General features: G+C 44.3%; 1 protein-coding gene across 1 annotated transcript; it reads right to left on the reverse strand.

The window, feature by feature from the left end:
* Nucleotides 1–1488: 1488 nt before the first annotated feature.
* On the reverse strand, nucleotides 1489–27671 carry mdga2a (MAM domain containing glycosylphosphatidylinositol anchor 2a). Its single transcript, XM_055155453.1, has 19 exons — nucleotides 27596–27671; nucleotides 27466–27519; nucleotides 13559–13698; nucleotides 12373–12547; nucleotides 11786–11979; nucleotides 11368–11500; nucleotides 10820–11092; nucleotides 10454–10648; nucleotides 10256–10387; nucleotides 9672–9794; nucleotides 9189–9380; nucleotides 8787–9053; nucleotides 6250–6398; nucleotides 5629–5806; nucleotides 5533–5553; nucleotides 5055–5408; nucleotides 4565–4686; nucleotides 4069–4168; nucleotides 1489–3902 (listed from the first exon to the last, which is right to left on the reverse strand). Exons 1-19 carry the CDS (start codon nucleotides 27669–27671, stop codon nucleotides 3814–3816), a joined length of 2967 nt encoding a protein of 988 aa, XP_055011428.1. The 3' UTR covers nucleotides 1489–3813.
* Between the last annotated feature and the right edge of the window lie 70 nt (nucleotides 27672–27741).

The raw sequence follows: 27741 nt of genomic DNA on the forward strand, positions 1-27741 counted from the left end.
GGCTCAGAATATAGCGCCAACTATTTCATTACAAAAATATCTGTTTATGTCACATCTGAAGTGGTTTATATTTCTCTAAGAGTCGGAAACTACACAGAACAAAACAGAACAGAAGGAACAGAGGGTTCAAAAAACGAGATTCAATTTAGAATTTATAAAGGATTTTATCATTTGTGCCACAGGAAAAGAAATTAGAAAATTCAGCTGCGTTCACACCTGCTCTCATTAAAACCTGGACTAAACCAGGGCTAAACCAAAACTAAACCAGAACTAAACCAGGACTAAACTAGGGACTAAACCAGGACTAAAGCAAGACTAAACTAGGGACTAAACCAGGACTAAACCAGGGATTAAAACAGGTCTAAATCTGGACCAAAATAGGCACTACACAAGTTCTTAACCAGGGACTAAACCAGGTCTAAAATAGGGACTAAACCAACACTAAATCAAGGACTAAACCAGGGACTAAACCAGGTCTAAACCAGGTCTAAACCGGGACTAAAATAGGAACTAAACCAACTCTAAATCAGGAATTAAACCAGGTCTAAACCAGATTCAAACCAGTATGTAAATGTGAACGCAGCCTTAGAGATATGAAACAATTTGGAGGAATTTGGGAGTAAATCTGAGTAAAAATGCATCATTTTTAATAAGATATTTAATTCTGGGAGAGGGCGGGGCTTTGCAAAGTCGGATCAGACACAAAACGCAGAGACTGTATTTTCAGGCTAGCTTTTTTTTGGCTAATGGGTGCATTGTATCACCATGGTAACTGCTAAACATTCCGCCACAGAAATACATGCAGAACACAGTCCAATCATAGTTAATACAGACTGGGGCAGATAAAATGAATATTGTTAAAATGCAGGTTTTCGTTGTAATCCTGTGAGTTCTTGGGTCTAGTCACAGATAGAAATGATTAGGTTCAACATTTGTGAATTTACCTTTTGGATATTTCATGGTAATGTACAGTGTAATCTGACTTTGTCCCCATCTGAAGGTATGCCATTATCACATTCTAGAATCAGGTCAGGGGGTTTTCACCGGAGGAGGCGTCTGGGGAGGGGGAGGTCTGTCCAACTCTGCAAAGTCAAAATCAGATTCTCAAACATACTTATTTAAATAGATTTGTATGGCTTCCGTTTCATCACAGTTTCAGATCTTCAAATTATTAAATATTAAATCACAAAACTGTCCAATTAACATCAAGATTTTCAAACTAAGAACCCAACAAGTTTTCAAAATAAAACAGGAAAGAAGCACAGAAGGAAAGGATGAGACAAGGAAAGGATACAAGGAGAAGAGACGAGGAGAGGACAGAGGAGACAGGTAAATCTCTTATTTTGAAATGAAAACACTTCCTGGAGTCCAACAGGAAGGAGATTTATTATGAAAATCCGGCTCCTTCCTCGATTGCATTTTTTTTTTTTGTTAAAATCGAAAAGTTTAAAAAGTTTTTTCGTTTCGATGGCTTCAGTTTGTCTCCAGAGTCTTCAGAGATCTACAGTTTCTGCATAAAAAGTCTGTTTGGACCAAAACCGGGTCTAGTCCTGGGCCTAGTTCTGGTTCTAGTCCGAGTCCTGGGTCTAGTCATGGTTTGGGTCCGGTCCGAGTCTGAATAAAGGCACTTCCTCCTCAGAGCTTTTCAGAATAAGAGTCTGTACAGTACTGTAGATATGAGGGGTGGGACATTCGTTAAATTTAATGTGCTTCGGTTGAACTGGAACAAAACAGTAGTACCCATTCTGGCCTCTAGGGTCCACCAAAAACACGGTCTTAAACTTTTATGTACCCTGTCGCTCCAAACTTTACTCATTTAATCTCCCTAGACAAAATTACTAATATGTTAATACATTTAAAATCCTTTTGTAAAAGTGGTATTTAACTTATTTCTACAGTTGTCGGCAGTGAGTCTCAAACCTGAACTTTAAAGCTGCACTTTGTAACTTTTCTGCTTTTCAGGGTCTCTAGGGGGTGTTACTGTTTCTCTGAAGTGTTCCACTGTTTGGCATTAAACTTATGAATCTCTATGGAGATGAGTATATGTGAACTTACCAGGTCAAGTTACAGGTAAGATCTGTGAAGGGGCCAACTCACTCAAGCGGTCAACTGTTTGGTAGAGACTGGGTATTATAATATTATGGGGTTAACTGCTAACACATAACATATTTAAATCATAACCTTACCTTGTATTATTTATATAAAATGCTATATTCACCACAAAACAAGTTATATAAGTTTCCTTTTCTGCTGATACTAAGTCACTCCCCATTCAGAGCACTATCGCAACACAATCAACGTACATCCCGTTAATGCTGTGAACTGTTTTTTTTTTTATCATGCTTTTGTTTTTTAATGGAGAATTGTCGTGTGGGAGCATGGATGACGTTTGAGGCTTGTGGGCTGAGCCTTGGACAGGGTCATTTTGCTAAACGTATGAGGTTTGAATAGGGCCTGGGAGAGATCGCTAGATTACTCAAACATGCATAGATGACATCTAAAACCTCTTCAGGCATGCTTTTGATGAGGGAACGTTATAACATGGTAGAAAGCCTAAAAAAAATTTTTTTGCACAATATACCATTTTTACGGTTTCTATGAAGTTAAATCTTGAATATATGCAAGAAATGTGTTTATACACACAACACTATAAAAAATCCAGGCAAAGCTATAGCATCTCCATGGAGACAAGCAGGTGGCAGACCCTCCAACAGAAAAGTGACACAGTGCAGCTTTGAAATGATAAAAATCAAATCTGTAATTGCTATTGCTGACTATGGTGTGTAACTCCACCTATTTAAACAGATGTGTTTTCATATTTGTAAATTAAAGTAAAATAAAAATGAAACATTTAAACACTGAATAAATAGCACCATTCGTTCAAACTAAAGGGCCAGTATCTACTCGTGTTATTAGACCTATCTTCAATAAAGGTTTATTTTTCTATAAATACTTGTAGTCTATGATATAAAAATAGGCAGTAAACATTTGTGTTTTTAATCTTTTAAAAGGGAATCTCTTTGTGCTGTGACACTGCAGTACTGCGCGTGTCCTGTGGGGGCATTTACAAAAATACAACATTAAGAGTTTGTTTTGTTCCAGTTCAGAGGCGGGTCCTGTTTCTGCCACGCCCCCTTGAAGAATCAGCTGTCAATCATCACAGGGACACACCCACAGCAGGCGGGGTTTTGTCATTGTCTATCAAACTGAGCATGTCCAGACTCACAACCACTCTTTGGACAAACCTCTTTTTTGACAGTGGTGGTATAAAACTGACTCTTGGAATATACAGTAGATACTTTTCAACTGATGTCATCAACATTCCCTGAGGGTGTGAAGCTAACTGAAAACACTGCTCTGTCTGAACCATGAACCTCTGTTAGACTTTACTCTGAAAATTGTGTATTTAAATTGTTAAAAGTTAGAAACAGAGCAGAGCTGAGTAAAGTCAGACTTCAGTAAAACAGAACTTTGAGGATTCTGGTCAAATGCCATTGTTCTGTGACAGAGTCAAACTTTGCTATTAACATATTTAAGATGAGACACACGTGTGACTACAGCTACAGAACATGAGAGAAACTAAAAAAGGACAAACTGGACAGTGACAGGTGTCTGTGGGTGATTGACAGCTGAGGTGTGGAGGAGGCGTGACTAAAACCTGACACTGCCAGGACTTTTTCTCTTTGGTCGATTTGGGGGCGGGGTTTAGAGAGATCCAAGGCTGTGATTGGCTCTGTGTGCGACGGGGTGGGTCTAGGTGCGGGCTGTATGTGATTGGGTGTTCGAGTAAAAGTGGGCGGAGATGGACTGGGGTCACCTCTCTCGACCAATCAGAGCCAGAGTTAGGGACAGGCTCAGCGTCCATATATGGAACGGAGGGGGCGGGGCCAAGGATCTCAGATCTGCAACAGAAACAAGACATTGAAATATGAAAACTCTTTGCTGAAAACATTTTTCTAAAAACTCAAAACTAGAATTTAGCTGAGCCTAAAATCAGAGCCTTTCTCTCCATTTAAGTATTAGGCCTAAACCAGGGCTAAACCAGGACTAAACTAGGACCAAGCTCACTTTTGGGGGGTGGGTCTTTACACTCTCCTTCTTCTATTGAAATGTCATCAATGGCGATGTCACCCTCTATTCCTGCACCTCGCACGCCCTCCACCACCATCTGAGAGAGAATTACAGGAGAGAGAGAGAGACAGAGAAACAGAAACAGAGAGACAGAGAGACAGAGAGACAGAGATGGGGAGGCAGACGGAGAGAGACATATAGGTGAACCAGTGAGACAGAGATAATAACTTTCTCAAGGCCAGAGCTTAATTCCAGCAGAGATAAAAACACTAAAAGACAAAAGAAAATGGGTGGAGCAGACCAGGTCAGGTTGAAGAGTTCCAGGACCTGCAGCTGATCAGAGCTGACTCGTAAAAACATTTAAAGAAGCCTGTGCCACTTCCCTGGATGGTGAAATATGGTCAGTGTTGATACTGATGCTGATGATGGGAGGGTGGGGGAGTGGCTCATTACTCTGTGGGTGTAGTTAGTTGCTGTGTGGGCGTGGTCTCACCTGGAAGGCAGAGCTTGGCTGGATGCTGACTCGGGCCTGTCTCCAGCGATCGCCTTGGTTACCACTAAGACTCCAAACCTGAGAGTCTGAGGCTTTCTGGCGCAGGAACACGTTGAGAGAACCTATAGGTATATATGAGAAGACAGGACTGAACCAGGCCCAAATCAAGACTAAACCATGTCTGAACAAGGACTAAACCAGGATTAAACCAGGTCTCAAACAGGACTAAACCAGGATTAAACCAGGTCTGAAGCAAGTCTAAACCAGGACTAAACCAGGTCCAAACCAGGACTAAACTAGGTCTGAAAAAGGGGAAAACCATGTCTGAATGAGGACAAACTAAGTCTGAAACAGATCTGAATATGCTTTGAGAGTCTAGAAACATATAAGAGGAAAAACAGATCTGAACCACGTGTGAACCAGGACTAAACCAGGACTAAACCCGGTCCAAACCCATTGGATGATGTCTGTGTGTGGTTGTGGTTCTTACCGATGTGCTTGCCATACATGTGGTAGTAGAAGGAGAAGCAGTAGGTGGGGCCCGGGCTGTTGGGGGCGGAGCCGGGAGAGTTGGAGGCGGGGTTTACATGCACAGGTGAGTTGGGGGCGGAGTTAAAGGTGGGTGTGAGGAGGCGGGCCTTGTCTCCAGGTACGCGGGGACGGGACGTCTCGATATACAGATAGTGCCCGCTCTTGTCGCCGCGGTGATCAGCACTCGGGCCAGTGTTGGGCGTGTACTTGGAGTCACGTGACGCAGCGCTGTGTCTTGTCCAGTCAAACTGATCCGAGCGATCCTGAGAGCAGAGGCACAGGGCGGGGTCTTCAAACCCACACCGGAACTGTCCTGGAACAGAGAGAAACCAGGTCTGAACCAGGACTAACCAGGACTATACCAGGACTAAACCTAAAGCCTAAAGTTACCATGTAAGTTGCTAAAAAATTAAAACAGTAAAAATGAAAGTACTCACTGAGGTGTGGGTTTACAGGAGCTGGGGAGGGACACACACAGTCAGGTTAAACATTTTAATTATGTGAACTGAGCACCACGCCGTGATTGGTCGTACCTGTGTAGGCGATGATGCGTTCGGAGGCATCGCCCTCACCAAAGCGCGTTATAGGCGTGAGTCTGACCAGGTAAGACTCAGGTTTGACCAGTTCCGTCAGGTTATGGCTCAGCAGCGCCCCCTTCTGGATCACTGAGTCTATGGGGATCTCCTGCTCCCACCATCGAGTCTGGGACAGCTGTGGACCAAAGCAGGTCAGAACCAGGACTAAATCTGGACCAAACCAGGATTGAACCAAGACTAAACTGGGTCAGAACCAGAACTAAACTAGAACTGAACTAAGACTGCGCCAAGACTAAACCAGGTCAAAATCAGGACTATTTCTGGATTCCAAGTGAGTAGATCTGACTCAGCCGTTTTACATCAGTGTCTCTACGGCAACCATTCATCTCCATCAGAAAAATAAACATATTTATTTATTTATGTACAAAGAGAAAACTGCAGTGAGTCAGCGAGAGGACAGAGGTTCACTTGTGGTTTAGTCTTGGTTTAGTGTAGTCCAGCTCCTGGTTTAGTCCTGGTTTAGTCCTGGTTCAGTCCTGCTCTAATCCTGATGTAGTTCTGGTTTAGTCCTGGTTTAATTCTGGTCTAGTACTGGTCTAGTCCTGGTTCAGCCCTTACCTGTCTCAGTCCCAGTCTGTAGGCCAGGACCCGGTCCACAGAGTCGGGTTCTCGTTGGGTCCAGAGGAGTCTGAAGCCATAGACCGAGGGCCGGTTCTGCCACAGACTCGAGTCTGAGTCGTAATAAAACTCTGGAGCAAAGGCTTTACCTAAAAACACAAAAACATGGAACCTTTTTAAACCTTTAAAACTTTAAAAGTCTCATCTGTGGGCTACATCAGTAGTTTTTCTTGATTCAAAGTGCAATATATTGCTACAGAAAATATTATGATAAATGTTAATACTGAGGGCCACGTTTTACCTCTGACAAAAACAACCAAAAGCAGGATACGTCCAGTAAATCATTTCTAAATTAAATACATTGAAAAGCTGAAATGAATAAACTGCACAATGAACACCTTTTGAGTCATCTGTGAGTCATTATTATAGATGTGTTTAATATTCAACCCTTTGCGGCGCTAATGTTCCCCACTCCATTAGAACAAAGAACGGGTGCCTCATTTTTATGTCATTGTCTGGCATAAAACCAGACACTGTATCAAGAAGTGTTCCTGAGAGTGTAATGTTACCCATAGCAACCCACCCACATAACCAAACGAAGCTCACTGAGGCTAGCAGATATAGCAAATAGTCTGGAGCCCAGTTCCATACTTGGAACTCAGACCGTGAGTATCATAGCTGCCAAAGAGCCAATCAGGAGAGAGGTTGTTGAAGGTAACGGCCCTTCTCACCCGCACTGCTGGTTTAGTATAAAGCAGGTGCTTAGCCACCCTGTCAATCAAACCTGGTGTTAAAGTGTCCTTGGGAAAGAAAAGCGTCTGATTTGTTTGTTATGAATGTTCATATCTTCATTTAGGGACAAAATAGTGAAATAAAAACATCAGGATCAAGAAGAGAGGGTTTAGTTGAACATTTTAAGAACAAAATGATGAAGCTCACAGCAGAAGTTACAGAGAGAGGGGGCACAGTTTTTCAATAGAAAGTGAACTGGAGATGAGTCGTTCAAACAGCTCACTTCCTGTTTGAAACCCAACAGCTATTGGGTTAACTGTGTTTATTTATACAGTCTATGCATAAACCATAATTCCAGGTAAAGCAATAACACTGTGAGGACACCAACAGGTGACAGACCCTCCATCGAAAAAGTGATGTAGAGCAGCTGTAATATAAGACATCTTTTGGAACAGAACAGATCCCAAAGATTCGGCTCCTGGTAAGTAAGTAAGTCCCTATTTATATAGGGCTTTTCACATTACATTCAGCATTATTCATTCACTCTGTACCTGGTGATGATAAGCTACTGTAGTAGTCACAGCTGCCCTGGGGCAGACTGACAGACGCATGACTGCTATGCCAATCAGGCCCAGGTGACCTGGGGATTGAACCCGGAACCTTCTTGCTGTGTGGCATGAGTGCTAGCCACTCAGCCACCATACCGCCATGGTAAAGAACCGTGAGTTCCATCTCAGGTCGTCCCTGTCCTACTCAAACCACAGCTCCGGTTCTGGTCTAATCCAAATGATTCTAATTCCACCTGTCACATCAGAGCTGCTCAAATTTACAGAGGAGACGTTTGAGGCACTTTTAGAGGATTATTCTGGTCTCCTTCAAACGTGGGATTTTCAAACAGGGATTATAAAGTTTAACAGAACACACTCTGTCAGCAGCAGCACGCTTACTGATCCAACATGGCCGACGTGATAACACAAGACGATCCAACATGGCCGACGCGATAACAAAAGAGGATCCAACATGGCCGACGCGATAACACAGCACACCCGCTGACTGATGGACTGAGACCGGACAAGGGACTAAACCGGGACTTTGAGTTTGACTCTGGACTTTTGGAGTCATCATTAAACCTATTATTGAGAGTATGCGTAAAGGTTTTTAAAATATGTAACTGTCAAGAGGAGACAAAATAGCTGACAGAGAAATTCATGTTCTTTCATGGTCAAAGGAACTATATGTAAGATTTTTATTTTACATTTCATAAACTTGACCTGTCTGTGTCCCCAGACACACAGTAACATTTACTGAGAACAATTCTAATTGCTTATATTCTGATTTATTTTCAAATACAAAAACACTGGACGTGACACCCCATTTGTTTATGTTATAATTTAGTGTTATGGTTTAGTACGATTGTCCAATCAGAAAGTAGAAAAAAGAATAAGACTCACAGGAGTCTCTTATTTGTGTTGCTCAGAGATGAAATCCAGTTCTGAATGGTCACTTCCTAAATCCCAGAACCAGCAGACAATGATGAGACAGTGCTAGTTCAGCCTGTGCAGCTCAGTGAGGGAATTCTGGAGGTTCTGAGCTTTCTCATGAGGTCTGTCCATAAACTGAGAGTGAGAAAAACTTTTATGTGTTATCTGTCTGGAGGTTAAAGCTCTGGCAACACACGTTCAGATTGTAACGTCATTGTGACTGTAGTAACTTTTCAGAGCTGTAAGAGACACAGATTCTTTAAGGGATTGTGGTTTAGATTCTTGCTCTCTCTGAGGTTGTGGGTTGTATTCTGGTAATCTCACCTGTTACATGGAAGCTGCACCTGCCGGCCCCTGCTTCATTGCTGATCTCGCAGGTGTACAGTCCGTAGCCTTCTCGGTTCAGAGCTCGGACCTGGTACTGGGTTTGTCCGTGGAGCAGCTCTCCCCGCGTCAGGAGCCTGGAGCCCAGCTTCCACTCGAAGCGAAGGCCCCTGGAGGGATGGGCTCCCAGAAGTCCACAGGAGAGAGAAAACGCCCTGCCCAATGCCTGCCGCACCTCAGCAAACACAGGCTCCACTACAGGGGGATCTGAGAGACGAGGGGTGGGGAGGGAGTGCACAGAGAGAGAGGGAGGGAGAGAGAAGGGAGGAGTAAGTACTGATGATACTGTTGCTACTAGTTCCACTACACAGGGATAGGAGGCTGGGAGGGCATCTGACTCACAGTGCACGTGCAGCAGGATGAGTGCTTGTCTGGGCCTCACGTTGAAGCCATTGAGCTGACTCGTTTGACAGCGATAAACTCCAGACATGTCCCGAGACACGTTGGACAGGTGAAGCAACCCGTCTGCACTCTCCCACAGGGGGGCGCTGTCCACCTGTCCCCCTTCAGGGTTGTGGGCCGAGGAGTATGAGTCTGTTGCCACCCCCACCTGGACCCCCGACCCGCCTAATAGCTCTGGAGGCTGGTTCAAGTCCTCCAATTGTTCCCCCGAAAGTCTGCCTCTTCCCCTCTGTGTCCCCTCCCGTGTCCCCTCATGTGTCCCTCCCTCCTGACCCCCCTGAGGGTCCTGGCTTTGGGGAGGTCGCTGGTCCGATTCCCGCTGCTCCCCTTCGGCCTGCTGCAGAGGGCTGGGCTGCTCGTGGCTCTGTCCCTGGGTCTCTTGGTTCTCCAGCCTCTCCAGGACCCTCTGAGCCGCTCTTGGGCCCAGTTTGAACCACAGGACGGTGGGTTTGGGTTTCCCTGATACCAGGCACTGCAGGTCCACCGAGTCGCCCTCCTGCACTACCAGCACAGAGCGCCCCCTAGGCACAGTCAGCTCCGGAGGAACTGCAACAGAGAGAGAAATGAGATCCATGTGAGGAAGTAAGCATGGATGTGATTCAGCTCCATCAACTTCAATTCACTTTCTATAGAAAAAAACGTGATCCCTCTCTCTGTAACTGCACTTAGCAACGCTGTCAATCAAACCTATTGCTAAAGCTAGGGGGAGCAACCTCAAGGAAAGAAAGCTCCTGATTGGTCTGTTATTAATGTTCATATCTTGATTTAGGAACAACATAGTTAAATAAAAAACCCAGGATCATGTAGAGTGAGTTAATAAGAACATTTTAAGGTCAGAATATCAAGCCTGACAGAAGCAATTACAGAGAGATGGATATGCTTTTTCAATATAAAGTGTATTGAGTGAGTCGATGGAGCCAAATTGTGCCCATGCTCACTTCCTGTTTGTAATGCGGCAGGTATGAGGATAGATATGTCCAGAGATATGTCCAGACTATGGCTCTGACCTGTGGTTGAGGAGATGTTGACGTCAATACTGATCTCTGGACTTCCTCCGTTCCTCAGTGACGCCACACAGCTGTAGGTCCCAAAGTCTGTGAACTTCAGGTCAATGATGTCCAGGCTGGACCGACCCGGAGCTAGTCCGGATCCCAGACCTGATCCCAGACCTGATCCAAGTCCTGATCCGAGTCCAGACCCGAGACCTGCCGAGTCTGAGTGTGTGATCACCATCCGCTCCGAGCTGCGCAGAGGTCGTCCGTTCTTCAGCCAATCAAAGGTCAGCTCCTCAGGGGGCGTGGCCTCTACCTGACAGGTGATCTTCACCTCGCGCCCGATCTGGATGTGGTCATCGTTATGGTACGGGTCCGGCGTGATCCAGAACCGGGCCCTGCGCAGACCTGAGAGAGAGAATAGAACCATCAACCTACAGACAGAAATCTCACCAGCAACCTTTAAGACTTGAGAGAATCTAACCCTCAACCCAAACCATCTGACACACAGGGACACAAGAGGATGGGAAGGCATCTGACACAGAGGGATATAAGAGGAAGGGAGGGCATCTGGCTCACCTCGCACTAGGATGGTGGTGTTCTTTTTGGCTGGGCTGCCCACGTTGTTTGTGGCGACGCAGGTGTACACGCCCCCATCCTCTACAGTTACCGCGGTGACAGTCAGAGCGCCGCGATTGGCCGAGCTGTGTTTGGGGAGCTCTGCCCCTCCGGCACGCACCCAGGTTATGGCGGGGGGAGGGTCACCTGCCGATGGCACGCAGCCCAGAGTCACACTTTCGCCCGGGTTTACTATGACAGGGTCAGGCAGTAGCAAGCGGACAGCAGGGGGCGCTGTGGAGCCACACAGAACGTAGAAAACATTAATGACATTAACTTTAATCTGAGCTTTATTTGAACACAATCTGACCAGAAAGAGCTGACTAAGTTGTAACTACAGCTGGTGTGCTGTTAAACAAGTCCTTCTCAAATAATATTACAGTTACAAGCGAGGTAGCAACTGATTTGGCATTGTGTCTCCATGGTAACTGGTGAATATCCCACCATAAACATACATGTAGAACACCCCCAGTGTGATGTCAGTACAAATATCAGTACTATTGTCTGACCTGTAGTATTGGTGAGCCTGAAGGTGGCGCTCTTGTCTCTGATCCCACACACTCCTCTCACAGACGACACACAGCTGTACTCAGAGAAGTCCACAGGACGAAGGTTCTTCAGCTTCAGGATCTTAGTCCCCCCCTGAGGACAAAACCGGTTACACTAGGACTACAGCAGGACTAAAGCAAGACAAGACCAGTTACATACCAGGACTAAACCAGGACCAGACCAGGATTATACGAGGAGTAAACCAGGACTAAACCAGGTCTAAACCAGGTCGAATCAAGGACAAACCCAGGACTAATCCAGGACTAAACTCGAACTAAACTAGGACTAAACCAGGACTAAACCTACACTATCTTAAGAATAAACCAGGATTAAACCAGGACTAAACAAGGACTAAACCAGGACTCTGCCAGTCTGTACCTGAGTAAACAGTGGTTCGTAGATGTCCACTCCCTGGTCAGTCCCTTCGCTCAGAGGAGTCTTTCCTCTGAACCAGGTGTAGTCGGGACTTGGGTTGGACCGGGCCTCACACCTCAGGAACACGGTCCGGTCCGAGTAGAACTGGTCTGTCTCACCCAGGCTCTGGTGCACTGAGATCACAGGGGGGTCTAAATCTGGGACAGAGAGAGAGAGAGAGAGACCAGGTTAGACCAAGAGACCAGGGTTAGGCCGAGGTCAGTCCAGGGTTAGACTAGGGTTTGACTGGAGTTAGATAGGGTAGTGGCAGTTCTAGTAGCAGTAGCAGTAACAGTAGTAGCAGTAGTAGTGGTAGTAGCAGTAGCAGTAGTAGTAGTAGTAGCAGTAGCAGTAGTACTAGTAGTAGCAGTAGCAACAGTAATAGGACTACTAGTAAAAGTAGCAGTAGTTTGAATTGTAGTAGCAGCAAAAGCAGTAGCAATAACTGTAGTGGTAGCAGTAGTAATTGCAGTAGTAGTAACAGTAGTAGTAGTTGTAGTAGTAATAGCCGCAGAAACACTAGCAGTAGTAGTAGTAGTATAAGTACTCACAGTACACGTCGACCCTGATGGAGCGTATGGCCGGGGATCCCTGTCCATTCTCAGCTTTGCAGTAGTAGCGCCCCCCCTGGTGGCGGGTGATGGACTCAATCCTCAGAGTGTCGTTGGGTGGAGCAGCATCACCATGACGATCAGAAGCCCCACCCGCCGTCTTTGTCCACCGGATCTGCATCACCACAAAATATAAATAACTCTTTTCTAAATGTGTGCGACAGCCACAAAAGAGAGAACCAAACCAAACTAAACCAGGACTAAATCAGTCATGGGTTAATTTGTCTTGAGTTATCTTTTTATCCTAAACCTGGTTTTATTTTTGTTATTTCGGTAACCAAGTGTGTGTTTTGAGTTTTCCTGTCGTATTGATTGATTGCTCCGCCCTGATGTCTCTCCTCGTTCCTCCATTTTTCAGATGCCAATCAAATCCACCATATTAATTAAAAATGTTTCAAGCGCAGTCCTGCATTTTAGGTCCTCACTCTGTTTAAAACATGACAGAAACCAGCGACGCAGACTGAGCTCCACCAATCACTCATACAGAGAAGTGTCTTGCCCAAAAACCTGTATGCAGTTTTAGAAGAAATCAGATCATCAACCTCTGGGTCAGCTGGATGAGCCTGAACTTGGTTTAGTGCTGATCCAGGAGTCCTAAACCCGGACTAACCTCTTGGAGCTGCCTGAGGTTTTGTTGATACAGAGTTTTGCAGCTCATTAAAAAACTGGCTTCTGTAAAAGGTTCATTATCTTCACACACTTTCGCTCCTCTCCTCCCTCCCTCTCTCTCTCTATCTTGCTCTCTCTCTCTCCTCTCCTCGCTCTCTCCTTCTCTCTCTCTCTCTATCTCACCATTTTGCTATAATGAGAGCTAAAATCTCACACTTGAGGCACTTTCCTCTATTTGTATTTACTCTGGAGGAGGAACAGTTTAGTCACTCCATGTTTCTCTGCACTTATATGAGGTCGTGAGGTCAAAGGTCATGAGGTCACAAGCTGTGGGGTTTGGGGGAGTACCACTGACTGTGCATATCTCTAGACATGGGCCGCTGCATTCCAAAGAGGGACTAAGTATGGGGCTGTGGGAGGTGTCGCACTCCCTTAGTTCACGTTTTTATACAGTCTGTGGGGGGTACCTGGGGTCGCTGGGGTTGCGGGGGTCATGGGGTCAGGCGTCAGAGGTTACCTGAGGTCTCGGGTGCCCTGTCACGAGACACAGCAGCTCCAGAGTCTGTCCCTCTCTGATGGTGTGGACTCTCTCAGTGAAACGGTCCTCGTCCACGTCACAGGCCGGAGCCGCGTGCACGATACGCACTGTAGGGGGCGCTACAACAGAGAGAGACACACACAGGGTCAGAGCAGGACCAGGACTGAGCCAGGACTGAACAAGCATTGAACCAGGACTAAACCAGGGCTACACAAGGAATCGACTCAGACTAAACCAGGATTAAACCAGAATTAACCTACAAGTAAACTAGAACTAAACAAGGACTGAACTCAGGCTGAACTCAGACTAAACCAGAACTAAATGAGGACTGGACTAGGACTAAATCAGGACTAAACCAGAACTAAACGAGGACTGAAGCAGGACTAAACCAGATGAGGACTAAACCAGGACTAAAACAGAACTACACATGGACTGAACTCAGACTAAACCAGAACTAAACCAGAACTAAACAAGGACTAAACCAGAACTAAACCAGGGCTAAACCAGAACTAAACAAGGACTGGACTTGGACTAAACCAGAACTAAACCAGAACAAAGCCAGGACTGGACTCAGACTAAACCAGGACTAAACCAGAACTAAACTAGAACTAAACAAGGACTGAATTCGAACTGAACACAAGCTAAACCAGAACTAAACAAGTACTAAACCAGAACTGAACCAGGACTAAACCAGAACTGAACCAGGACTAAACCAGAACTGAACCAGGACTAAACCAGAACTGAACCAGGACTAAAACAGAACTAATCAGGGACTGGACTTGGACTAAACCAGGACTAAGTCGGGACTGGACTCAGACTAATCCAATCCTAAACTAGATGAGGACAAAACCAGGACTAAACCCGAATTTAACAATGACTAAACTTGGACTGAACCAGGACTAAACTAGAACCAAACACGGGCTGGACTTGGACTAAACCAGTATAAAATCTGCAGTGTTTAATTCTTGCAAAAATTGATCAGGATTAAGTCACAGTTTGTAAAACAGATAAGAGAGAAATGGAAGAAAAACACAAGAGTGGAGTTCAGCACCATGGACAGCTCCAATCTGGCTCGCAGACAGGAGCTGATTTGTATCACAGCACGAAGCTTCTAACTTCGCCTGTCTACTCCTGTCTACTCCTGTCTGCTGTCTACTCCTGCTTCAGATATACTATTCATCTATTTTGTTTGTTTGTGTTTGTTTGTGTTTATTTAAGTTTTAATCAACGTGATTGTTTATAACACAAAAAGTAATGTACTACTTCTGAATACCATTATTACGCATTGGACTGTGAGTTCAAACTAGCAAGATTTATCGTTTAATGTGATGATACAGTATCGATATCATGGCCTGCTGTCTCAATATATCGGCAAGAGTATTTTTAGATATATTTTACTAAACAATTTTGTTACAGAACTACAATTGTTTTGACATTTTCACCATTCTGATGAGGAAAATGATTTAGCCTTTATTTTTTACTGAACCTTATTGAACCGATTTTGAAATATATTGTATTGAATTGAAAATGCATTGTATCGAAAAAAAACAAAAACAAAACATATCTTATATAATTTAATTTACTGAGTTCAGATCTATGTTCCTGTAATGTTGTTCTAAGCATTGTAGAGGTGTGTAAAAATATCGAAATATAATATAATGTGATGATATAGTATCAATATCATGGGCTGCTGTATCGATATATTGGCAGTATTTTTAGGTATATTTTACTAAATTATTTGGTTACAGAGCTACAATTGTGTTGAGATTTTCACCGTTTTGATGAATAAAATGGGTATTTTTCTTATTAACTTGGACTTGATAGACTTTTAGTATCACAGTCATGATTTAGCCTTTGTTTTTTACTGAACCATATCGAACTGATTTGAAATATATCGTATCAAATCGTATTGAATCGAAAGTGCACTGTACCAAAAAAAAATATATATATATATATTGTGTTGGCAACTTCTTAATGATACTCAGCCCTATTTCATTATCCTTTTTTTTTTTTGGTTTTGTTTAGATTTTTTAAAGCATGCATAGATTTTAAACATTTATAAATGCAAGATTATAGGTCCAAAACATTCAAAACATGAGATACAGATTCAAATGACAAAACAGAAGACATGATAGGACAGTTTACAGACAAATAACACTGAATAATAATAATGATAAAATAAAAATAATCAGATATACTTGGGTTTGCAATTGCAGTGTGCCATTATCACATTTCAGACACATTTTCAGAGAACATCCCGGAGCTCTCAAACCGCAGCTAAACCCACAGCGACTAAAGCCTTTGAAAAGTGTTGGGAACAGAGTGAAAATCGAAGGACACGTGAAGGACAAAGGAGATCGAGCAGAACATGCAAAAGCACCACGTGTTTGTGTGTTCCTCCTCTGAGACCCGGACTCCGCTCTGACCCCGGCCACCTCCACAGCTGCTGAAGAGACACTTTAGTCCAAGGACTCTCCCCTCCCTCCTCCCTCCTCCCCCTCTCTCCCTCGCTCCCGCTCCTCTCCCAAACCCCGACAGAGAGAGAGAGGGAGGAGAGAGAGGATGAAGGAAACTCCCTCTCTCCTCCTCTCGCGCTTTTTCTCTTTTTCTCTCTGCAGGGGGAGAGGAGATAGGAGAGAGTGATCAAAAAAGGAGAGATAAAAGGAGAGAAAGGGGGCAAAGGTGGAAGGAAAAAGGAGAAATAGGTGGAAAGATGAAAGAGAGAGAAAAGGGCAGAGGAAGAAAGACGGAGAGAGGGGATAGAAAGAGAGGACAAAGGAACCTCCCTCCCCTCTCTCTCTGCATGGGGTGAGGAAAGAGGGGAGACAGAGATTAGAAAAGTAGAGACATAAAAGGAGAGAGAGAGGAAAGAGGACAGAGAGAAAAGAGAAAGGTGGCAAAGGTGGAAGGAAAAAGGAGAAATAGGTGGAGAAATGAAAGACAGGGAGAAGGGCAGAGAAAGAAAGGAGGAGAGAGAGGATGGAGAGGGTGGAGAAAGGAATATCCCTCCCTCCCAGTCTCTCTCTCTCTCTGCAGGGGGTGAGGAGAGAGCGGAGAGAGAGATCAGAAAAAGAGGACAGAGGAAAAAGAGAAGGGGCAAAGGTGGAAGGAAAAAGGAGAAATAGGTGGAAAGATGAAAGAGAGGGAGAGGGCAGAAGACGAAAGGAGGAGAGAGGGATGGAGAGAGAGGACAAAGGAATCTTCCTCCTTTCTCTCTCTGCAGGGGGTGAGGAGAGAGCGGAGAGAGAGATCAGAAAAGGAGAGAGATAAAAGGAGAGAGAGGGGACAAAGGAAGAGAGGGGAGAGGGAGAGCAGGAGAGGAAAGAGAGGAGGAGCAAAGGTGAGAGAAAAGAGGAGAGAAATTGATAAAGAGGGAAAGAGAGGGGCAGGGGAAAAAAGGAGGAGAGAGGAAGAGAGAGGAGGTGCAGACCTGGGCGATATAAGAATGCGTGATAAAAGGACTAAACCAGGACTGAACCAGGACTAAACCAGGACTAAACCAGGACTAAACCAGAACTTAACCAAGACTAAACCAGGACTAAACCAAGACTAAACCAGGACTAACTAAACCAGGACTAAACCAGGATTTAACCAGGACTAAACCAGGACTAAACCAGAACTTAACCAAGACTAAACCAGGACTAAACCAGGACTTAACCAAAACTAAACCAGGACTAAACCAGAACTAAACTAGGACTAAACCAGGATTTAACCAGGACTAAACCAAGAATAAACCAGGACTAAACCAAGACTAAACCAGGACTAAACCAGGTACAAACCAGGGCTAACCCAGGACTGAACCAGGACTGAACCCGGACTAAACCAGGACTGAACCAGGACTAAACCAGGACTTAACCCGGACTAAACCAAGAATAAACCAGGACTAACTAAACCAGGACTAAACCCGAACTAAACTAGGACTAAACTAGACTAAACCAAGACTTAACCAGGACTAAACCAAGACTAAACCAGGTATAAACCAGGGCTAACCCAGGACTGAACCAGCACTGGACTAGGACTAAAGCAGGACTGAACCCGGACTAAACCAGGACTAAAAGAGGATTAAAAGAGGACAATAGCAGGACATAGCTGTATGTGAAGTGAACGCTGAATCAGGAAAAAAAAATTGAGGTAGAACACAATGAGAGAGGGGGGGTGAGTGTGTGTGTGTGTGTGTGTGTGTGTGAGGGTGAGGAGGGGGGCAGAATGATGCATGATGGGATGCACAGGAGGAGGAAGAGGAGGAGGAGGGGGAGGAGATAAATGGGGTGCAAAGTGGAGTAAAGGTGTGGTAGGACGCAGAGGGGGTTCTGCTGGGAGGGAGGGAGGGAGGGAGGGAGGGCAGGGTGGGTGGATGGTGATTTTTTTAGAAACAGAGGGAGGAGGGAAGGGTATCAGGTGTGTGTGTGTGTGTGTGTGTGTGTGTGTGTGTGTGTAGATGGGTGGGGGCAGAAGGGAGATAGAGGGAGGGGGACGGAGGAGGGAAGTGGGGGTGTCCTGGTTGAGTCTTTTTCTATTTTTAGCCTGCTGCGGCTCCCCCTACTGCTCACGTCACACACAGCACCATGGAACAGAGCCACGAAATACAACTCACAGGGGAGGTCCTGGTTTAGTCCTGGATCAGTCCCAGCTTAGTGCCGGTTTAGTCCCGGTTTAGTCCTGGTTCAGTCCTAGTTTAGTTTTGGTTTAGTCCTGGTTCAGCCCTAGTTTAGTCCTGGTTTACTCCTGGTTCAGTCCCGGTTTAGTCCTGGTTCAGCCCTTGTTCAGCCCTGGTTCAGTCCCAGTTTAGTCCTGGTTTAGTCTTGGTTTAATCCTCATTCAGTCCTAGTTTAGTCATGGTTTAGTCCTGGTTCAGCCCTGGTTCAGGTGTAGTTTAGTCCTGGTTCAATCCTCGTTCAGCCCTGGTTTAGTCCTGGTTTAGTCCTGGTTTAGCCCTCGTTTAGTCTTGGTTCAGTTCCAGATAAGTCCTGGTTCAGCCCTAGTTTAGTTCTGATTTAGTCCAGATTCAGTCCCGATTTAGTCCTGGTTAAGCCCTGGTTTAGTCCTGGTTTAGGCCTGGTTCAGCCCTGGTTCAGTCTTGGTTTGGCCCTGGTTCAGTCCCGGTTTAATTCTGGTTTATTCCTGGTTCAGCTCTCGTTCAGTCTTGGTTCAGTTCCAGATCAGTTCTGGTTTAGTCCTGGTTCAGTCTTGGTTTGGTCCTGGGTTAGTCCTGGTTCAGACCTGGTTCAGTCTTGGTTCTTAAAGTGGTCATGACCTCTTGTATAAAGCTGAGATTCTATTACTTATTTTTCAATTTTATTTTATGTCTTATTTGACACGTGTCTCTTGCTATCTTTGCTACTTATTTAGAATTTATTATTACCATTTATATTTTTTACTTTTTGTTATTATATTATATTGGGATGTGTGAGCTCCTGTGTCCAAAGAATTTCCCTTCAATAAAGTTTGTCTAAGTCTAAGTCTAAATCATCCATCTGTCCTACTCTGGATTCTGAACTCAGGAGATTCACTGTTTTTAAAGAAACCTCCAAACTTCTGATCTACAAATGTTGAACCTTCCCGTTATTCATTTGGGATTGGCTCCACAAACTTGTCAGATTAATTTTTACAGCCTAAAGTGAGACATTAAACATAAACCAAAAATCTGTAATCTGACAGTTACACAGCAAATTCCACTTGAGTATTCTGACCTGTCCTCACTCCCCCGGGCTCCAGTACTGCACAAAGTACACACAGTACACAGAGTACACACGTTTGGTATTTGGTGACATTTCCTGAACTCTCGAAGGACCGGGATCAGTTTGAGAAAGACCCAGAACAAATAACGCCATATTCATGAGGGATTTAATATGCAAAAATATGCAAAAATATGTAAAATATGCAACATTTCATCTGGCTGGAATTCAAACACAAGAGCCACGGTTCTGCACGAAATCTCCAAAAGTCAAACCCACAAAAGTCCATTATCCAAAGATACTATCACATCTCGCTGGGCATCTGACACAGCACAACATCTGAAGATTAACTAGAGACATATTGACCTGCCTCCATCTCAGACTAACACTACAGGGATGCAGGAGGATGGGAGGGCATCTGACACACACAGGGATACAGGAGGTTTCTTCAGAACCAGTCTTACCTCATGTGTTTAGTCCTGGTTCGGTTCTGGTTTAGCCCTGGTTCAGTTCTGATTGAGTCCTGGTTTATTCTTGGTCCAGTCCTGGTTCGGTCCTGGTTCGATCCTGGTTCAGTCAAGATTCAGTCCTGGTTCAGTCCTGGTTTAGTCCTGATTCAGTCCTGGTTCAGTCCTGGTTTAGTCCTGATTCAGTGCTGGTTTAGTCTTGGTTCAGTCCTCATTGAGTCCTGGTTTAGTCCTGGTTCAGTCCTGGTTCAGTCCTGGTTTAGTCCTGGTTCAGTCCTGGTTTAATCTTGGTTCAGTCCTAATTTCGTCCTGGTTTAGTCTTGGTTCAGTCCTGATTCATTCCTGGTTCAGTCCTGATTCAGTCCTGGTTTAGTCTTGGTTCAGTCCTGATTCAGTCCTGGTTTAGTCTTGGTCCAGTCCTGAGTCCTGGTTCGGTTCTGGTTCAATCCTGGTTCAGTCAAGATTTAGTCCTGATTCAGTCCTGGTTCAGTCCTGATTGAGTCCTGGTTTAGTCCTGATTCAGTCCTGGTTTAATCTTGGTCCAGTCCTGATTCAGTCCTGGTTTAGTCTTGGTTCAGTCCTGATTTAGTCCTGGTTAATCTTGGTCCAGTCCTGGGTCGGTTCTGGTTTGATCCTGGTTCAGTCAAGATTCAGTCCTGGGTTAGTCCTGGTTTAGTCTTGGTCCAGTCCTGGTTCGGTCCCGGTTCAGTCCTGGTTCAGTCCTGGTTCAGTCCTGGTTCAGTCCTGGTTCAGTCCTGGTTTAGTCCTGGTTTAGTCTTGGTTTAGTCCTGGTGTTTTATTGTTACATAACATTTCTATTTCTGTCTCAGTCAGTGGGACGGATATAAATAGATACTGTGATCTGATTGGACGATAAGAAGGAGCAGGCATGTGATTGGTTGAGAAAAAAACACTGGTTTTAACTGAATGAAAATGTCCACACCATAGACTGTATAAGGAAGTGGACTAAGGGAGTGTGACACCACCCACTGAGTTTGGTCCCAGTCAAATGAAGCTCATGTGGCCAGCGGTTATAGGGGCGAATTTGTAGCCAGTTCCACATTAGGAAAAGGAGTTTATTTATGAACAAAATAACGAAATAGAAACACTAGGAACATGTAGAGTGGGTTTATAAGAATATTTTACAACCAGAATGACAAGGAAATGTTTTTTCAATGTAAAGTCACTATTCACTTTCTGTTTGGAACTTTATTCTATTCTATTAACTCTATTTTATATTTACGGTCTATGGTCCACACACACACACGGACAGGTGAAGGTGTATTAATAGAAATATGAAGGATTAATATTTTAAGGTGTCCGTTTGACTTGTTCTCACATGAAAAATTCAAACACTGTACAATTTATATAACAGCACCGAACCTGGATCAAACCTGGACTAAAATTGGACTAAATCAGAACAGGGTGTAGCAGGCCAAAGTATAACCCCTGCCTGGACTGTGTTTCTTTGTTATAGTTGTTTCCTTCTCATTGACCATCTGAAGTTGTGTTTGGAGTGATTTGTGTATGTTTGAATCAAGGGTGTAGTTTTGGATAGGGACGGTGAGGACATGTCACAACCAATATTTGGGGAAGACGAAATAATCTAGGATGACCATATTTCCATTTGTGAAAACCCGGACACCTTACCGGGGATTGGGGGTGGGGCCTCGCAACCTGTGCACATGGCCTCCCACTTGTCTCGACCGGGACGGAAAACGGAGAATTTCTTGTACAAGTCATTATTAAATGCACATTTGCACTTCGGCATGTTGCAGGCTGACCGACTGTTTGTGTCTACTCGCTCAGTTTAATGGCCCTAATGAACGGTACTGAAAACCCAGACATTTCCATCACTTAAAAAAAAAAACCCCGAACACCCAGGGCAAGATGCAAAAAACGGGCATGTCCATTGAAAAACGGACGTTTGGTCACCCTAAAATACTCCCTACCAATATTTGCCATTTTCTTTTAATAAACAAAAATATACATTTATTCTGATATTTTTCCAAACCCAGTAGTATTAATTGAACACGTTTTAGTTGACATTTTGTTTATTAGATGTTCTGAGATGTATTCAGTGATATGACGACAGGATTACCCCAGAGTGGTGTCATTAGTGGAGCCAGGAGCCTAAACTGGGGAAGTGGCAGGACAGTGCAGCACCTGAAGATGGAGACCTGAGCAGTGTTAGTGAAGACGCTGCACCAAACTTTGAAAAACTTTGTAAAAGGAATTTATTTCTCTTCATCTTCAATTAAACTTGTCTTATAATAAGTTGTCATGGAAAAAGAGCAACTATCACCACAAGTGCACCTCCCAAACGGAGTCTTACTCATACGCCGTGAGCATCCCGACTCTACTGACAATATTCTATGGAAAAATGTTTGGACATGAACTCACAAATATCTCATCACCAACAAGCCAAGGGAAACCTGCTACAAACTTCTACATCACTGTTATCTACTAAAGAATCATCTTAGAAGGACAATGGACACAAACTGAAAAATAAAACCACCTCTCAGTTATTTTGGACCTGCCCAGACTCTGTGTGTTTTTGGAAAGAATTCATAAAACATATACACAACTTCTTATCCCATTTGACCCTTTCTTGTAAAAATGAGCTGTTTCGTTTTTGAAGTGTGCATCAAACGAAAAGTAAACAATATTATATAATTAATCTGTTAATCAAGGAAGCTATCAGCTCATTTCATGGTGATTTGCTGATAATGTCCCCACCACAGCTGAGACCAAACCCACGCCCTTGGTTTGAGTCATCTTTAATCGTTTATTGTCAAGACGCCTTTTTGGCAATCACCCACTGTGACGTACGCACTTCCTTCTCCAGTTTTATTTTCTTTATCTGTGATATATGTAGGATTTGACAATGTTGTGTAGTCATTTTGGTACAAATGGAAAACAAACAAAAAAAAACAACAAAAAACAGTGTCATGATAATGTATACAGCGACGTCAGTTCAGTTCCCTTTGGACACCAGAGTTTTGTAACACAGAAGTCAGCAGATTTGTTTCCTTTATTAAGTCGTTTTAGATGAATATTGTGATTTAAAATGTCCAAGACCCATGGGTGTCAGAGATTATAACTATAGAGCAGACACAAGCACAATAAATCTGATTTAAAGGGGCCAGATTATACATCCATGAGAACTTTTTTCCTGAAGCAGCCGTGGTCGAGCGAGTGAAATAAGTTGCGGTTTGAATATCTCCTCTGTCAGATTTGTTTGTGTCTCTGTTTTGTCCCTCGTCGAAGGATAAAGTTTATGAAGTTCTGACTGAGATCTGGGTCTGATAAGATTCAAATCTGCACGGCGACCCACAGCGGAGGCCTGTCCACTGGCTGAGAGAGACGGAGGTATGATCCGATTGGTTGAAAATCCAAAACATTAAATCCAAACGTCCGCAGAGAGAGATAAATCTGTTATCGTCATACATCTGTGTGTGAGCCGGTATTCATCATACTGTGGGGACCAAATCCTTTATGATCAGATCAACTACATGGTTTAAAATTCAGCTCTGGCTTCAAGTAGGCTTACGTTACAGAGGGAGTATTTTATTTTTATGGAGTATTAACTGCTAACACGTCACATATTTAGTTCACCATGTTATTTTTTTTATGTTTCAAAAATGCTATATTCACCCAAAACACCGTATTCAATTTGTTTTTATATTACACTTTTGTTTTTGATGTTCCGAGTCTCCCCTCCTTTTGCTCTCGATGCTAAGTCACTCCCCGTTCAGAGCGCTATCACAACACAATCAGCGTACATCCCAATAATGAAACTACTACTGCACATCGCTTCAGGTTTGTCAAGATGTTCTCAACGATTTTCTTTTTTACATGTTTTGTTTTTGTTTGTTTTTTTGCTTGTGGAGGGTTTGAATAGGGCATAGGAGAGATCGCTAAATGACTTAAACACGGATGGATGATATCTAAAACACTCTTCTTGTATGTTTTTGATGAGGGAACAATGTTATAACATGGTGAAAAGCGCCAAAAATGATCTTGCATAACACACATACCCTTTAAGGTGAGCATCAGTCGCCGTATGTGTGTGTGTGAGTGTGTGAGCGTGTGTGTGTGTGCGTACGTGTGAGTGTGAGTTAACCACATGGGATAAGTTGCTCTAAATATGCATCTGTTCAATTACCTTAAAACAACAGACTATAAAAATAAAGGTAAAGTGTCTTATCCAAGGACACACCGTCATAAGCAGAAGTCGTTAATTTGATCTTTGATTTAACATAATCTGAGCAGAAAGAGCTGGTTCAGTTGGAAGTACAACAAATGAGATGTTTGTTCTGTTTAACAAGACCCTCTCCATAATGTTGCAGAGAGAGAGAGAGAGAAAAAGAGAAATGAAAATGAGCAAAACACAGACATACACCAGCCTCTCACTCTCACTCTCCTCTGTCTCCCTCCCTTCTCTCTTTCCTCTTTTTTGCCCCCACCTCCTCTTTTCCTCTCTACTCCCCCTCTCTCCTGTCTCCTTTCTCTCTATTTTACTTTCTATCCTCTCGTTTTTCTATCTCACTTTCCCTCCATTGAATCTTTCTGTCTCACTCTCTTTACCCTCTTTCTCATCTCTTTCTCCTCCATTTCTCTCTCTCTTTTTCTCCTTCATCTTTCACTCTCCTCTCGCTCTCTCTCCTTCTCTTCTCTCTCTCTCTCTCTCCCTCCCACTCTTTCTCGTTTTCTCTCTGAGGCCCTGCACAGATGGAGACTAATAATAAATCACTTTAAACCAAAATAACAACAAAGTTTAAGTTTGGCTCCAGAAGAAACAGAGAAACAGAAGAGAAACAGAAACAGACCAGAGCTTAGTCCTGGTCTGAACCCGGGTCTGAACCAGGTCCTGATCAGGTCAGACGTGTCACAATAATTATTACATGGACTTATTGTTATGAAAGCTCGAACAATGTATTATGGGGCTCAGTATTTATCATGTGTACAATTTTTGGGGGAATTTAGGGTAAAATTTGAGCTGTATAATCTTGAATAAATAATTTCTATGGCTAATTATTGGTTCATTTTGCTGTTTATGTGTCTATTTTAAAAAACATTTACTCAGATTGTCCTGCTTTGTCCGGACCCAGGTCTGAGCCAGGTCCTGATCTGAAGATTATGTGACACTTTAATGAACTCTCTTTTCTTAGAATTGTCCTCTGTCCTCCAGATGTGGATGTGGACTGCTTCCTTCCTCTCTCTCACCTTCCTCTCCTCTTCTTTCACCCTCTTTCTCCTTCTGGTCTATTCTCCCCTTTTCTCTCTCTCTCTCTTTTCTCCTCTTCTCTCTCCTCTCTTCTCTCTTTTCCCTTCAGACACAGGACAGATGTGAATGGACAGATGTGACTAAAGTTTAATCCCGGGTCGTTTCCGGTTTCCGTGACGACACAAAGTGATGTAACACAATCATAATCCAGACAATAATAATCTGCATCATATGACCTCACAGGCCCCGCCTCTTCGGCCTGCCAAACAAAGTCACATGACCCCCCCCTTTTTTTTAAAGCAGACATGTTGGGCTCTGAATTTATGACACCTGAGGATCATTATGATAGAATCTGGACATTTTAAATCACAATATTGTTCAAAAATTACTTCAAAACTAATCTGCTGACTTCTGCGTTACGAAAACTGTGGTACCCAATGGGAGCTGATGCCAATTGTTTTTTTTCATTTGTACTAATTTGTACAAATATATCACAGAAAATGCCGAAGGAAGTGCTTATGTCACAGTGGGCATGTACAGTGAGGGCTGATCGGCAAAATAAGAAAATAAGTTTTAAAAATAAGATTTACTTCTATGTGTTAACTGCTAATTAACACATATTTAGATCACCATGTTACCTTTTATTGGTTTAAAAATGCTAGATTTGCCCAAAACAGCATCACTCCCCCTTCAGAGCACTATCACAACACAATCAGCCTACATTCCGCTAATGAAACTGCTGCACATTACATCAGGTTTGTCAAGTTGATGTGTACAATTCATATTTTTGTATATTTATGGAGAATTGTCATGCAGGAGTTTAGATGTAGGCTTGTGGGTGGAGCCTTGTACAGGCTCATACTGCTAACTGAAGGAGGATTCGAATAGGGCAGGGAGAGATCGCTAAAATACTCAAACATGCATGGATGACATCTGAAAAACGCTTTTGCATAATACTCCCTCTTTAATATTTGCGCGTGATGAATTCTCCCTGTGGAGTTTGCATCTTCTGCCACTGTCTGCATTCTCCACCTCTGTAAACATGTGCACCCTCTGAAGAAGATTCTGAGGAGCTATGAATCTGTCCTGGTTAACTAAAGGTCAATTAAAGGTTCTCGCTTTGGCTATGAACACTCCTAAAAGCTATGACCATGTTTTTGCCAATTCTGAATAAATTTGATACAAACCTCAGCCCCACAAGTTTCTAACACTGTGTTTGTTTCAGAAGTCATTAGAGGTCCTATACTACGCAAATCCATTTTAGAATGCTCTGTTTCACCTTGTGATGTCATGAAGAGATACGTTAACAGCTTCCTTTTACCTTTATTTCTACAGAAATTGAAATCCCAGAGCTGAAATTATCCAAATGATTATAATGAAGGTGAATGGAGTTTAAAAACACAGTGGAACATTTTCTGTGTTACCATGTGACATCACAAGGTGAAACAAGGTGTTTTCAGTCTGATTGAAGAACTCAGTCTAAGTATGCAGGATTTTTCTGTTCAACAAACCCTCTTGAGATTAAAAAATACAATTATGGAACATTAAAAAATCCAAATTGGTCCAAAAGAGAGGAGTCTAACCCACAACCTCAGGCTAACAACAGAAACACATTCCACTCAGAGAGATCAGAAGTCTAACCCACAACCTCCTCACTGAGAGGAGACAGGATAACGGCTCTGCCACGGAAGATAAGGAGAGTGTTAACAAGCTCCAAGTAGATCACTGATCGATCTCTAACAATCAATACAAGCTCACTATTCACTGCAAGAGCAGGTTAAACTGTCACCGCTCCATCCTCCTCTATCCCTGTGTCAGATGCCCTCCCATCCTCCTGTATCCCTGTGTCAGATGCCCTCCCATCCTCCTGTATCCCTGTGTCAGATGCCCTCCCATCCTCCTGTATCCCTGTGTCAGATGCGCTCCCGTCCTCCTGTGTGTCAGATGCCCTCCCATCCTCCTGTATCACTGTGTGTCAGATGCCCTTCCATCTTCCTCTATCCCTGTGTGTCAGACGCCCTCCCTTTCTGACTAATGACTTCTTTAATGACTTTGGCTGTTCCCGCCCGCCTCAGGTGACCCCGGCCTCCCGCAGGTGAATATATTGAACACAGCTGAGGTCTGTTTGATTGACAGCTCTCACACGGACTTCACGCGCCTCACCACCTGTCCACGGGCACGTGTAGCTCCACACGCACGCGCTCCGTGCTGTTCCCGCGCGCACAGGCATTAGGGCCCCCGCGCGGCACCTATGCGCACCTCCACCCCCCTCCACCCCCCGCGCAGCTATAGGATCTGCGCGACAAGAGCGGTACTGGAGCGGCAAGGAGCGGCAAGGAGCGGCAAGGAGCGGCAGAGCGGTGCAGAGCGCGCACGTGAGCGCTGACAGCTCCTCTCCGCATCTCTGCACACCGCCACCGGCCACAGCACCACCGCCGCACCACCGCACACCGGCCTCCCCAAGGCCCTCTGCCCGAGTCTGCGCTCTGTCCCCGGGGACAGCTCAGACCAAACCCCCGGAGCTCCCGCGGAACCCAAGGTCACACGCCACTGACTCCGCTCCGGTTCCTGCATCCGGAGCATTAACGTCAATCCCATGAACTATCACCGTGTGCGCGCGCGTGCATGTGTGTCCAGTGCTTACCATACACGCCCTGCGCGTGCACAAGGCGCAGGGAGCCGGTGAAGAGGCCGAGCGTCAGCAGCAGCGCCAGCGCCATAGTGTCCAACCCAGAACCCAACCAGAACCACGGCCCGAACCTAGGCCCGAACCGGGCTCTATGCGTGCCC

This window comes from Boleophthalmus pectinirostris, unplaced genomic scaffold, assembly GCF_026225935.1.
Source record: "Boleophthalmus pectinirostris isolate CB_2022bp ecotype Guang Dong unplaced genomic scaffold, ASM2622593v1 HiC_scaffold_10, whole genome shotgun sequence".
Lineage (NCBI taxonomy): Eukaryota > Metazoa > Chordata > Actinopteri > Gobiiformes > Gobiidae > Boleophthalmus > Boleophthalmus pectinirostris.